Source organism: Rhodnius prolixus, unplaced genomic scaffold, assembly GCF_049639745.1.
Source record: "Rhodnius prolixus isolate KJV_2025 unplaced genomic scaffold, Rpr scaffold_9, whole genome shotgun sequence".
NCBI classification, from domain to species: Eukaryota; Metazoa; Arthropoda; class Insecta; order Hemiptera; family Reduviidae; genus Rhodnius; species Rhodnius prolixus.
This window is the reverse complement of record NW_027411604.1, coordinates 9,652,288-9,665,952: the sequence shown is the minus strand read 5'-3', so window position 1 is coordinate 9,665,952 and position 13,665 is coordinate 9,652,288. Positions and strand designations below refer to the sequence as shown.

At 29.3% G+C, this 13,665-nt stretch overlaps 1 protein-coding gene across 2 annotated transcripts; it reads left to right on the top strand.

The window, feature by feature from the left end:
* Window positions 1–32: 32 nt before the first annotated feature.
* LOC141454499 (uncharacterized) lies at window positions 33–13,421 on the top strand. Of its 2 annotated transcripts, none has more exons than XM_074128787.1 (18): window positions 33–306; window positions 560–659; window positions 2,112–2,279; window positions 3,027–3,134; window positions 3,209–3,391; window positions 4,291–4,379; window positions 4,459–4,659; window positions 5,707–5,880; window positions 6,126–6,366; window positions 6,472–6,593; window positions 7,286–7,590; window positions 7,704–7,918; window positions 8,008–8,075; window positions 9,039–9,230; window positions 10,261–10,468; window positions 10,543–10,769; window positions 11,567–11,671; window positions 12,873–13,421. In XM_074128787.1, exons 1-18 carry the CDS (start codon window positions 190–192, stop codon window positions 13,125–13,127), a joined length of 3,078 nt encoding a protein of 1,025 aa, XP_073984888.1. In that variant the 5' UTR covers window positions 33–189; the 3' UTR covers window positions 13,128–13,421. The 2 variants fall into 2 exon arrangements, with proteins under 2 accessions (XP_073984888.1, XP_073984889.1); XM_074128788.1 differs by lacking the exon at window positions 33–306 and adding an exon at window positions 421–440.
* Window positions 13,422–13,665: the final 244 nt, after the last annotated feature.

Genomic DNA, 13,665 nt, shown 5'->3' with positions numbered 1-13,665 from the left:
GCAGGCGCATGCAAGAAGTTTAGTCTTATTGGCGGGTCTTTTGGATCATATGTTGAGTTTAATGTTAAATGTCATGTGAACTTAAATGATTTGAGAAGATAATATTATGCTTATATTGTTTATATTAATTGTATAATTTTCATTGATTTTCTACATTTTATAAATTTAAGTAGAAGATTAATTCCAATCATGGATATGCCTGGAATTAGTTTATTTCAAGGTTCAGATAGTATACGGCTGAATAATTCCAATCAGAGAGAAGAAGAAGAGGAATTCATAGCCGAAGAGAAAAAAAGAAAAGCCGAGGTAGAGTGTATAGAAATATTTTTTATTTTTGTGACTCTTATAAATTCTTTTAGTCGTGGTGGTAATTGTTTTTTGACCTGTTTATTAAAGTTTTTTCGGACAAGTTGCAAGATAGTTAAGTAATTAACCTAAAGGTAACAATTTTTTTCCTCACCCAACAATAATTACTTCTGAAATCCAAAAGAAAAGTCTATAATGAACAAACATTCATATAAAATTAAGAATTTTAATATTTTTATTACTTTTTGTCTAGCTGAATAATTTATTTCAAAACGCTTTTGATGACTTAATTGAAGAAGAAGAAGACGATGATGATGCCTCCTCTGGAAATAGCAGTCAGTGTAGTTCTATTAGTAAGTTATTTTGACATTCAATTCAAAGTTTTATTTTTAGTCTGGCAGTGCCATTTCCTCACTATCTTTAATGCCAAAGTGCCATTTCTTTTGCAATTAGAATGCGTTATCCTACTTAGTTACTTAATTTTTGTTTAATTAAAATATGTTTTTTGCTTCTTTCTTGGGAAAGAATATTCGTCTTAAGCATTTGTACAAGGTTGACTCGAGTTCCAAATCATTACAGAAATTTCATTTCCCCCAATCGATTCTTATGAAATCAAATGTATAAGGCTTTAACATTTTAATTTTAATAATTTAAATAACTCGTTATTTTTACTTCTTTTTTTTCTGGAGGAAGACTAACATTCTTCTAAACTCTGCATGTCAGTGGGAAGATAGAGTAGAATGATTTGTGCATCAGAATACGACTCCTCAATTTATAATTGTCTCCGTTTTCCCTCCCATAAAAGTAATTGGTACTATACTTCAAATAAGTTAAGCGGAGTTAATTCTTCTGCAGGTTTAAAAAGAATTTGGATAAAATTATTAGTACAAATTGTAGTACATCGTCAATTAACTGCACTCATGACAATATAAATAAAGTGATCAGAGTTTTCCAGATTCTATGAACTACTTAAGATCTTTTTTTCTAGAAAAAATATTTTAATTAACAGACTTATTTCTGCGCAACTAACATTCAAAGTTTATAGAAAATTTAAAACCGTATTTCTTGTTAACTATTTCAATTTTGGCATTCCAACTCAATTTTGACACGATTGTGATAATTTCTGTTTCTCGTAGATTTAAGTTTAAATAAGGATTTTCCTTCTTAATCACTGAATGAAAAATAAGCTCTTTTAAGCATAAAAGGCATATTTTCGTAAGTTGCTGATCATAATGTAGATTTATTGCTTTTATTGAAGCTACAATTTTACTACAAACATCTTTTTTTTTCTGTTTTTAAATAGTATTAGTAATTCAATAGCGATGCTATCTTCTAACCCAGAATTAATTTCCATGATTCTTATAATATTCATAAATTTTTACTTTTCCTCATGATTAAGAAGAATTATGAAGGAAAATAAAACTTTGAGAATTGAAACTTCCAAGAATCTCATTTCGGCATAGCAACTGATTCTTTAGTTTGACACTGGAAACTGTGCCACAAATGTAGGGATCGCTTTATTGTTTTATTCACTGCAGAAAACTTAAGATTCTGTTTGTAGAGTTAAAATTTTGTGTACATCGTCTGCGAATGAATTGCATTTATAATAGCATTCTGTCAAAGATCTTTTGTATCTAAATTTATTTATTTCCTCTAGGCTCTTTTACTAGGTTTTTTTTATTAATGTATATATAGTTGACTTCGACGTGTACCTTAACTTAAGAGATATCTCGGTTCGTAGAAGAAAAGAGTTTACTTTGTCCTGTCACGTCGTTTGTGATAAATTACTGATATGTGTTTTGCAGGATCTCACGTTCAACATCTCACAGGAAGTTTTGAAAGTGGAAGTGATAGAAGCTGTGATTCAGGTTCTCACATCAATGGGAACGTTTATCTGGGCGCACAAATTAGAGAAGATATGCGTAAGAATCGTATAGTATGTAATGGTGCCATCCCTACACTTGCACAGAATGGTAAGCATAACTGAAACTTATTATGTTTGAAATGCTTTCATACTGAAGTTCACTTATGTACAGTTGAATCATTTAATTATTTCTCAACTCTTAGAATCATTTCTATAAACAAAAATTTTTGTTTTAAAAAGGCAAAAGGGCATAAAATGTATCTTATTTTTTAAATAAAAAGTTTATTATACATTAGCTTTCTTTCTAACATAAAAAGTTTAATAAAAAATCAGTCTTTTGGCGACTCAGTTAATTCCCATTGTTAAAGTTCCTGCATTTTTGGTTTTATGCAAACGCATTATATAGTTCATAGCTTCGTTCTTGCAGACGTTTTTGTGATCAAGTTACTCACATTAGAGCGACCCAATTAATTCCGAAAACAAAATGCAAACCGTATTATCATCATCTTAGATACTATTATCAGTTCTTAATGCCACAAGTTAGTCCTTGAAAATATTTTTTTATTAATTTTATAAAATTCACAATACTTTACATTTCGTCTAGAAAGCTGACATTCACCTAGGGATGCACATTGACCCGGATCTTTTTCTTCTAACATGTTTAAGCGGGCTCAATATGTACTTCCGTAGAATCAAAGTATCGAACATTTGACAAGACTGCAAAACTGTTTTGGTTGCGTGTTATTGATTAAACTCTCAAAAATTGAATTTCGAAATAGGATATTTATTTAATTAATTTTCTTTTAGATAATATGCAGTCTAGTATTATAAAACTATTGTTTGTTGCACTGTGAAGGTGATATATACAACGGAACAAGAGACAATGGTATCGCTTCGCATCGTTACGAGTCTTGTCAAAATCTGTCAGAAAACGAATCTCATATGGCTGCATATAAACAAGCAGGTACTTTTTAAAATTAATTAAAATATTTTGCATATTATTATAACTAATTAATTATTTTTCCTTCTGTGCAATAGATTTGAATAGTATAGAACAACTAAAAGTATTGTACGATGTTAGAATGAGAGAAATGGAAAGATTAAAGAGTGAACTTGATGCCGAAAGAAGCAGCAAGAAACAGATTTTAAGAAAATTGACTATTTGTGAAACTGAAAAAAGTGGCATCCTATCGAATAATAAGCAGATTAATGAAAGCTTAAGTAAGAATATAGTATAGCTTTATAAGCTTAAATTCCTAAACATCTTTTTGTTTTAATTGATCAGTCCTTTTGATTTACCTGAGATTTGCTTTTTTTTCTCACTTAAAAGGTTTTTCCTGAAACCTAATTCCACTCGGGGAGTCAGTTGAATTGAAAGCCATAATCTAATAGAAGAATGCAGATTATATTCAATATTAGTACCGTTTTTGGAGACGTTCTTAATCTTTAGAGCTACACAAAACGATTTACGTTTTCAAAATTTACGTTTCTTATGTGCTTTGGGGAGAATATCTTGCCTTTTTTTTCTTCGAAGTCCAAACTACATATTAATATTATAAAGCTAAGTCCAATGATTATTCCATTCCCTCTGAGGGATAAGTTACCGATTCTTTGAGAAACGTTTAGTATCAGAAAAAGGTCAGTCCTTGTGAAAAACTAAAAAGTCCAAGTTTTTGTTTGTTTTGTGTTTTTAAAGTTGGATATGTAGAAACAAAAACTCTATATATGTGTTGAAATTCTTCTAATACGCGTTTCAAGTTCTAAAAAAAAAAAAGTATTGAATTTTTCTGGTATAAGAGAAAGTCTTTGTGAGTGTTCGCGCCTGATTTTTTGCGATGTTAATTAGCGTTCATCATATCATCGGAAATGTTTTTACTAATTGTTTGACAATGAAATCTTTTTCTATCCTACATTATAAAATGGCCTTGACATTCTTCATATTCTTAACAGTTAAGTTTCTACCGGTTGCAAGCTACGATCTACTGTAGCAATTAAATGTTGGCTAACAATGTGTACATTTGAACGATTTATTCCTAAAGACTTTATATTCTACTTAGTAGTATTACCATGGACTTGAACCATTTTTATTATAAAAGTAAAATAAATGAAATCTATTTTAGCGTTAAGTAGAGAAAAAATTAGTGAACTTGAAAATGAAATTAGTAGGTTATTGGAGGAGAACAAGAAAGTTGAAAAAGAACGGAATGAGGTAATTATATTTTTCCTTCTTCATTTTTTTAAAAGTTACAACTATTCTTTCAAATAAAATAATGAAAACTAAATTTCAGTGGAAAAATGAATCTGAAATTTTGAAATTGCAAATACTTAATCTTGAACAACAAATGAAAGTAATGCAACGTTGTGACGGATTAGTTGCCAGAGACAAACAGTTTGAAAATACAATAGAAACGTTAAAGATAAAACATAGAAAAGAAATTAATTCGTTAGAACAGCAGTATGAATCAGCTTTACAAAAAATTCGGGAAAAGGTATATAATATTTACTTATTGATCTCATTCATTGATTGATTTGATGAATTTTTTTTACCTCAGTAACTCTGATTTGTCAAGTATTTAGAAATAAAAGAGCTCTAGTTTCCCCCAAAGAAACTCAAGTTGACTCATTTAAACATTTTTTGTCCGTCCTTATTTCTTTTCTGAACCACTCATCTTAATTCTCTGGTTTCCAGACCAGATTGGTTGAGTTAAGTGTCCAATTAAGTGCCATTCAGTATAAGGACGATTAAATGAGTTGCTTGGATTCCGAATTTGCAGAAAATTGGAAGAAAAATTCTTACCGATTTGAATGAAAATTGAAGCAAGAGAAAGTTGTGTGGGTGTTCACATCAGATCATACTCATTTTCCCTTAAGAGGGCTAGTCAATTCTTTGATCATCTACGTTCTTACTGTGATCCCAGCCCAACAATATGAACAATAAACTAGTTTGACCAACAGCCGCGCAGGGCTTGTAGTGATGGTGCATTAAGCGAATAAACACTTAAAGTAATAAACCATTATAGATCTTGTAGATCGTGATGGATTTTCCACTCGATCCTAAAGTCATGTACATTCTGAAATATTCAAGCCTACGTTTTTTATATTAACAGTGTTTAAAAAAGTATAATAAAACTTTATAAGTCTTCACTAGTATTCTCTCTCCCAGATATATTGCGCTCATTTCAGATTAAAATTAAAACATTAGTTAAAACATTGATAATTACACCCTTTACATGAGGGGTTTAGGAACAACCAGATGGTTATTCAGGGCTCTCTGCTGTTGCTCCTGTCTAGAGTTTAATTGGCACTCCAATCCACTTCCACTCGAATTATTGCATGACCTGCATAGAGAGCTGAAATACGAAATGGTTTTAGCGAATCCACCAGTACCTTACCAACTCACTATTTTAAGATACACTTATATTCATATTGTAGTACCCTCTGCTACTGAGATTGGTTAAGTTTCAGTTAATTTGATTTTACAGCAACTCAGCCACATTGAGATTGCAAAAGACGTTATAGTTTTTTTTTATTTTTAGGAAGATGCCCAAAAATTGCTTGAACAGAAAATTGAGGAAATGGAAAGCAGACATGTTGCAACATTATTAAACAAATGTGATGCAACTGTTAGACAAGAAGCTACAGTAAAAGCATTATTAGATCAGGCGAATATGGAAAAACTTGAACTAACAAAAAAAATGAATGCCTTGCAGGTAACGTGATGGCTAGTACAATTACGGTGTTATTTATTGATTGGCATCATTTGTTAAGTACAAGTTTAGGACAATAATTATTACTTTACTTTTTTCAACTTTTTTTATCATTTCTAAATGGTCAATAGGACTTTATAGAAGAAGCAAATCTAGAAAATTTGATGAAGATTGCAATCTAAACTGAGATTACAGATTATTTTTGCTAAATTCAATTTTTTGTTTTTACTTTGTTTTTAATATTGCAGGCTGAATGTAACATGTTAAGGAATGACCTAGAACAGTATGAAAGTGTATCGCGTTTACGTTTATTTAGTACAAGTTCATCAGACGAATTGGATAATGATTCAATGACCCAATTTGGTTTAAGTAAAAGAAATGAAAATAAAAAATCGAATTCTTCGACGTCTAATGTACATAAAACTCATAACCATTATACTGAAGATATCATTTCTAAATTAAAGGCTGAATTACATAGAGCTATTATTGGTAATTGTTATAATTATATTTTTGAATAAACAAATGGTTTGTTTATTCAGTTTTAAATCTCTCAGCAAAATTATAATTTGTCGTAAATTTAATTTAATATATTAGGACAAAGAAGTAAAAGACATGAGATCAAGAAGCTTCAAGAACAGATTCAGAACAAAGAATTGCAAATAAACAAATTGAGAGAACAGGAAAAATCGTATATATATCAGTTGGACAATTTTAAGGTAAGAACTTTTTTATGTAAATCAGTTATGATCCCACGAAGCCACCAGATAGCTGCGACTTTTAGACTTTATATTTTCAGAAATAAAGAATGTCTTTCATATTTTTAGAATTTTTTAAACTTGTCTCGCCTCTATTAACATTGTAGGAAAATTCGAATTTGACTATCCTTAATATTCTCAAGGTGTGATTGGCAGTAAAGTCTTAAATATCGGCTGTTTCCTAAAGTATCTCTCGCTTTTAATGCTGCTTGGTGGCTGGATGTATTATAAGATGTATTTATTTATGTAATTATGATAAGGATTAAATTAAAAAAAATTGAAATGTAGTACTACTTCAAACTGTTGGTTTGCAATCTAAACAGCGTTAATTATTCGGGGAAGAAAAATTCTAAGCTTTTAAAATTATATGGGGTTTAGTTTTACTTTTGTCCAAAGCAGTTCATTTCTTAAATTAAAAATATCATAATTTCCACAGATTTCATTATTGTTGTAAAATATGTGTCATGTGTAAAATTTAGACCAGTTTTTAGGAGATAGTTTTGGTTATGTCCGGCTTTTAATAATGTGGGTTGTTAACAAATGGAAGTACATGCGACTGAACAACCCCACTTTGCTCTTAGTAGTTAATAGTATCCAAGTAACAATGGATTAGTCCTAGTTACAGGTTATATCATTGCTTTATATTCTTTCAGAAAGAAGTTGTAAATTTAAAAGATCTACTGAAGGAATCAATGGAAAATGCAACGGATAGTAAACAATCGGAGAAAATTGATCAACTTGAGTCGGAATTAGAAAAATTAAAAACAGAAAAAGAAGCTAACTTAAATAAAATAATTTCTTTAGAAAATGAAGTAAAATCTTTACAAGAACAGTTAAAAAAAGAAGAATTGAATAAGCAACGTCAAGGTGAAGAATATGTACAATTTCATGACCATGAAATGGCGAAATTGAATAACCACCATCAAGTTTTACTTAAAGAAAAAGAATTAGAGTGGAGGTAATTTTTGTCTTTTTAATCATTTGTTAATAATCTATATCTTATAAGTGGTTAAATAAAATTTATTACTATTTAATAGTATCGTATAATTATAATTGTCATTCTTATCTTAGTAAAAAGATGGAAGAAATATTGAATGAGAACGATGAAGTAAAACAACTGTACATAGAATTACGAGAGTCTAAAGATAAATTATTAAAAAAGATTGAAGAAGAATCTTTGATAACTAATAAATACATTAAAGAAAAAGATGAATTGAAAATTCAGACAGATGAATTAAAAACGGACGTTAAACGATTAGAAAATCATATTTTAGAATTGAATGAAGGTAAATTATTTTTATTTCCTAATTCTGAATTAATTAGATATACCTTTCATGTACAAGTAGAATCAGTTTACTTATTTTTGTTTTATTAGATAAAAGAGATCTCGAATGTAAACTTAAAAAAATCCAAAATGAGTTACAATATAATCATGTTAGTGAGGTAAGTTTATTTTTATATTAGTTTTTCATTGTGCAATGCTTTTCTCTTTTATAAACATTTAAAAATAACAATGGTTTTAATGCGAGAACTTCTTACCTGCTAAAAAAAGTAAACGAAGAGCTCTACTATCTTCCTTCTCGGTTATCTCCTCAAATCTTCCTTCTTAATTCTGGATTAATAACCCAGCAATATGGCTTAGATGTTGTCCCAGCTGCCCAGAGCCTCGTAAACTTAGCGCTTATTTCTAGATCTTCAAATAGCTCTTTCAGTTCCGAGTTTTTTCTCGCCTAGCCCAGCTCTTTCTCCACTTTTTTGGTTCAAAGGTAGTCTTCATCACAGGCATCTCCTCCCATAGTTTTATACAGAACTCATCTAACTAGTAAGCTCCTTATCTAAGCCCCAATCAGGACAACGTAGGAGGATTGTTTTGTAGATGGTTAATTTAATGTGTGTATTGGTTGGCTACTTTTATTAGACTCTTCTCTCCTCTTTGATTAAACTTTTCTGCTCGCATTTATGTCCAGTTCCGATTGGAGCATGTTAACAGTATTTATTTGTAGAGATGAAATATTTTTAAAACATGTTAATTTGTGACAAAGAATGTGAATTAGTGTCCTTCACAAACTTCTCTCTAGTTCTTGGTCAAAAATGACTATAATTTAAGGTGGCACCCCTTCTTAATCTAAGAGATTGAAACGGAATGCCTGTAAACACCCTTAGATTTTATCTCTCAAGGTTATGTATGGATACGTAGCGAATCGCAAATGGTCTATTCTAGTTTGATTCCTAGTTTGGAAAGTTTTTTTTTTTTAACTCTCGTTGCCTCTTTTTTATTTGTCGAAAGTATTCTTATTCTAATTAATTAGTTAAAGTCAGCTAGAACATAATTACATTTAAACAATAATTTTGAAAATTAAAGTATTTGTGTTCTTTGATTCTAATATTTTTTCCATTTATTTTAAGGATAAAATCCAGACTGATATAATAATTGCACCAAATGGAAGTAAGATTAGCTTACATCAAATGAGAGAGGAAGTAGCACTTGCAAAACAAAAATATGTTGAATTAGAAAAAACATTAAAATTAGAATTTGAAGAACGTATTTTAAAATTACAATTAGACAATTCTCAATTAAGAGAGGCATTGAAAGAAAAGGTATTTTTTATCTAAATTTTTCATTACTAGTAGCAAATTAAAATCAATATTAAATATTATTAGTATGTATATGAAAATAATATGGAAAATTGATTATTGTATAATTGTACTGGCTTGAACCATTACTTTAGACGCTACCTTGGATACAAAAAAAGGTCATAAGAATTTCTGAAATTGCCATTTTTGTCGAAACTTTCTCGAAATCTCGTAGTTGCAAATATATATTTATATACTTTTAAACGAGCAAAATCTCTTTGTTTTAAAGGAAATTTAGGAATTTTACTTTTTATAGGGGAAAAAAATGACCAAAACTTGGGCGTTTCTGAACTTAGTGCTTTTTCGTGCAGTTTTTTTACGTTAACCCTTAAACAAAATTGTATTAGCGGACAATTTTAATTGGTTTTTAACTTACAAAACGGATCCTTCTGCACTATTCAGATTACTTTGCAGATTGTTGATTTTCAGAATACTAGAATTAACTAAATCACTTAGGTGCATATAACGCACCAGAAAGAATCCATCTCTCACATTCCGCCACCGGCCATCTGTCAGCCTCGATTCACTCTATTCAAGTTACACTTGAAAGTCGAGAAAGATTTAAATCACAGTCCACGTCTTTTTCTGTTTTATCCTAATCTTCTTAATTAATAGATAGATTTCCTAATTAGAACCAATTTATTTTGTAATCAATCAATGTAATACTACTTTATTAATGTAATAATTTTTGTATTAGGGTCCTACGCTGTCCTCACTAACACATACATATTAAATTACTTTTGAAAATTTATTTAATTAATTGTATCAGAACAAGTGTTTTTGTACAGTTCCTTCAAGCAAAATTAAAGCCATTGGATGCTCGTTAACATGCTTTTGATAACTTTTATAGTTCAAAATAAGCATTCTAAAACCAGCTTTCTTTTTATGCTCATTATTTTGAGAATTATTGCTTGTTTATTTAACGATCTCACCAATAATTAAACCAAATTTATTGGCGCACAAGAAAAAAATAAATTCATATTATTTTCACCAGGAAGAAAATATTTCAAAATTAAGAAAAGTTAATTGTACTAAAGTAGACACTGCAACCTTCACTGGTGATAATATCCTTCCCGAAGTAAGCCTCATCAACGAAAACCAAATTGAAGAGATAAATAAACTGGAAAAAGAAATAGAAAGATTAAAAGCTCTAGAATTGAATAAAAGTCAAGAAATTTTAAAATTAGAGTTCGAATATCAAAGTAAGTTTTGCTTTAAATATTTTTAGTTTTTTATTTCAAATTAGTTATCTTACTAATTTTAATGTTAATTTAAGAAAAATTACAAGTTGAATTAGAAGAACTTGAAACAAAACTGATAGCCAAACATAAGGAAGAAATGTCATCAGCTGAAGAAAGAATTAAAAATGTTAGTGTTCAATATTATACATCTGAAATGAGCAAGTTGCAAGAATTGCATAAAAATGAGATAGAAAGTTTAAAGCAGCAATATTCATTGAAAAATGAGGAGATAAAAAGGGCTCTGATAAACAAGGAATCTGAGGTTAGTTAATAGGATTTGTTAAAAAAAATTATTCAGAAAGTTTTTGTGCTGGGAAAAGAAATTTAACAAATTGAATTTCGTTGTACTTTTATTTATTTTTTGTTCGGTTTAAAGAAATGATCTTTATCAATTCTTTTTTATTTAAAACTGAATTTTATGTACAGAAGATTTTGTTCATAGTGTAAAGTATTGTTTAAAGCGTTTTAGAACCATGATGTTCCTTGATTGAATGAGATTCAAAGCGCACGGACGGCGCTTGCCACTTGCTTTGGGCCCCAATGGATTCAGATGTTGACGCGCTTAAATAAAATAATAATAATAATTTGACACTTTGAATGTCCGATATTGAAAGAAATCTTAGAAACTTTGTAATAATAATCAAATGGAAAAGTTTATTTAATTTACTTCTTGCGAGCTATTTGTTGGCCACAAATAAAATAACTTTAGAACTTCTTATAGAAACACAAAAGAAATATTTGACCTGTAATAAAGAAATCTTTTGCATGAAATAGCTGTAATTATTTATTCACAACTAATAAAAGCCGTCAAATTTTATTAAATTGTTCTACCACATAGGGTCTTTAAGGGAATTCTGGATTATGTACAAAATATAAAGGGAACCAAAAAGTACTTAAAGTTTAATGAATATGTGAAGCTTACATGTTCATCAAAGCACTCTGCAGACAACTATAGTGCATGCAAGGGAAGCGGTAATAGGCTTTCTTTGGTTCAAGGATTTTGCTTTACATCCATTCGTTCCTAAGCATACAAACTATTATTACATAATAATATTTCAGGTGCAGCAAACCATCGAGATAAAGAAGCAGTTCGACTATTTAAAAGAAAGATTAGAAATTGAAAAGGACGTAAGCAATGAAAAATTAGCAAAATTGACAAGAGAAGTTAGTATGCTCTTAAAAAACTACTTAATACTCTTTCTGTTTTTCTCTTATTACTTTTATTAAATTTATAAATTGACCAATCATCAAACTTATTGTTTCCATCTGTTAAATGTATGTTATGTGTGTGCAGTCGCTTCTACTACAGGTATACAGTAAGTGTAGAATGTAATTGTTCTGTAGTTTCAGGACTCTGGTCATGCATCTGTAATACATGAAATCAACTAACAGATTTCTAGAATTTATGTTACTTTAAATGAAGTTGTATAGTTTAAAGCTGTTAGAACAGTAATCGTTCACACATTAAAAAAATACAGTGTTTTACTAGTAAAATTGTTATTCTTGATTTAATAAATGTCTCTAATAAATGTGAAATAAATAGTCCCGTACGTACGCTATTATCATTTCAGATTTAATAAATTAAGAATATTTTAGATACCTAATAGAATTTAAACAATTGACAATAAAATCGTATCTATTGAAGAATCCTATTGCTCTAATTATATTGAAGTTTTCCTCGAACTAACACCTACAGTGCTCAAATAATACATTAAAAACCTGCACTAGTAGTCAATATTAGAAACTGTTTTGATTAGAAATCCCATAGCAAACTCTAGCTGATAACACTCATTCAGATGTTCACATTAGAACTTGTAGGAACCAATTAGTTCAATTTTATTAGTACACATCCACATTAGTCTACTTCCTCTTTCAGACCTTGGAGAATACTCAAAAATAAATGTAAAAATGTGGGTGAATTGAAATCTTTTCCAGACTGCTAGTAAACTCTCAAGACAAAACTTTTGTTCCGTAGAATTTTCATAGAATAGCGTATATGATACCTACAGCTCTGAATTGAAATCCCAGAAGTACTTACAACTAAAAAATCAAATTTTTTATCCATTATAGCTTGCTGTTTTTTAACATTCTAATTAGTTGTGAATTTTTATCTGCCTTCAGAGATTGTTGCATTATTTGTAGGGAGAAATTTAATAATATTTTTCTGTTATAGTGTACACCTTCCACCTAAGCTACCCTCTTTTTTTATGCTATTTATGAACAATTTTACTATTTTCATTTTTTCATCGATAAGACAAGATTAACTTTAGCTATGAATACATTTAGAAGAAATTATTTATTGTAACATCAATTTTTAAAATTAATATTTTTATGTCTAACGAAAAATTTGTTTTGTTTGTTGAAGCTGGAAGAATTGAAAATAAAACATGAAGAATGTGAAAAGGAAATTGACGAATTGAAAGCGAAATTAATTTATGCTCGTAAGAAAGTATTAACATACAAAGTTGCCCTACAGAAAATGAAAAACAAAATTCCAGAAAATTATGCAACATTAATGGCTGAAATTAAAGATCGAAGTGAAGCTATAGCTTATAAAGAAACTGTTGTAGAAAAGAAATTAAGAGCTATTGAGAAGGAACTGGAAGTGCTGAGGAAATAAGGGCCAAAGGAGCTTTTAATTGTTTTAATTGTGTAATAATTTATTTTTAACTGAAAAACTTCGTGTATATACTCGTAAAAGTAAATAAATAATTGTTTAAATTAAGAATAGTAATAAAATGGACTTTTTGATATTTGAAATATTCCATATATAATTTTTTTAAATCACTATTTTTATGTTACCTTAAATGAAGATGTGTAGTTTAAAGCTATTTGTGCAATAATGGTCCACTCATTAAAAATAATGTTTGTAAAAAATTAGGTAAATCCAAGCAATAAATTAAAATTAAATTAATGATTTAAATTATTTCTCCTCAAAGTTTAGGGTGTCTCTTTTTTTACATTTTGAATCTCTACCTTAAATAAGAAAGCTAAACTTTTCATTTATCAAATTAATTTCTTGGATTTTGAATGAGATTACAATTCATGGAGGCTGAGCCACTCGAGTGTTCCGCTCACTCCCAATTCTCTAAGATCCTTCTACTCTTGTTCAAAAACCGCAAGCAAGCCTTGTATCTTCCCCTAGTACCACAACAAGA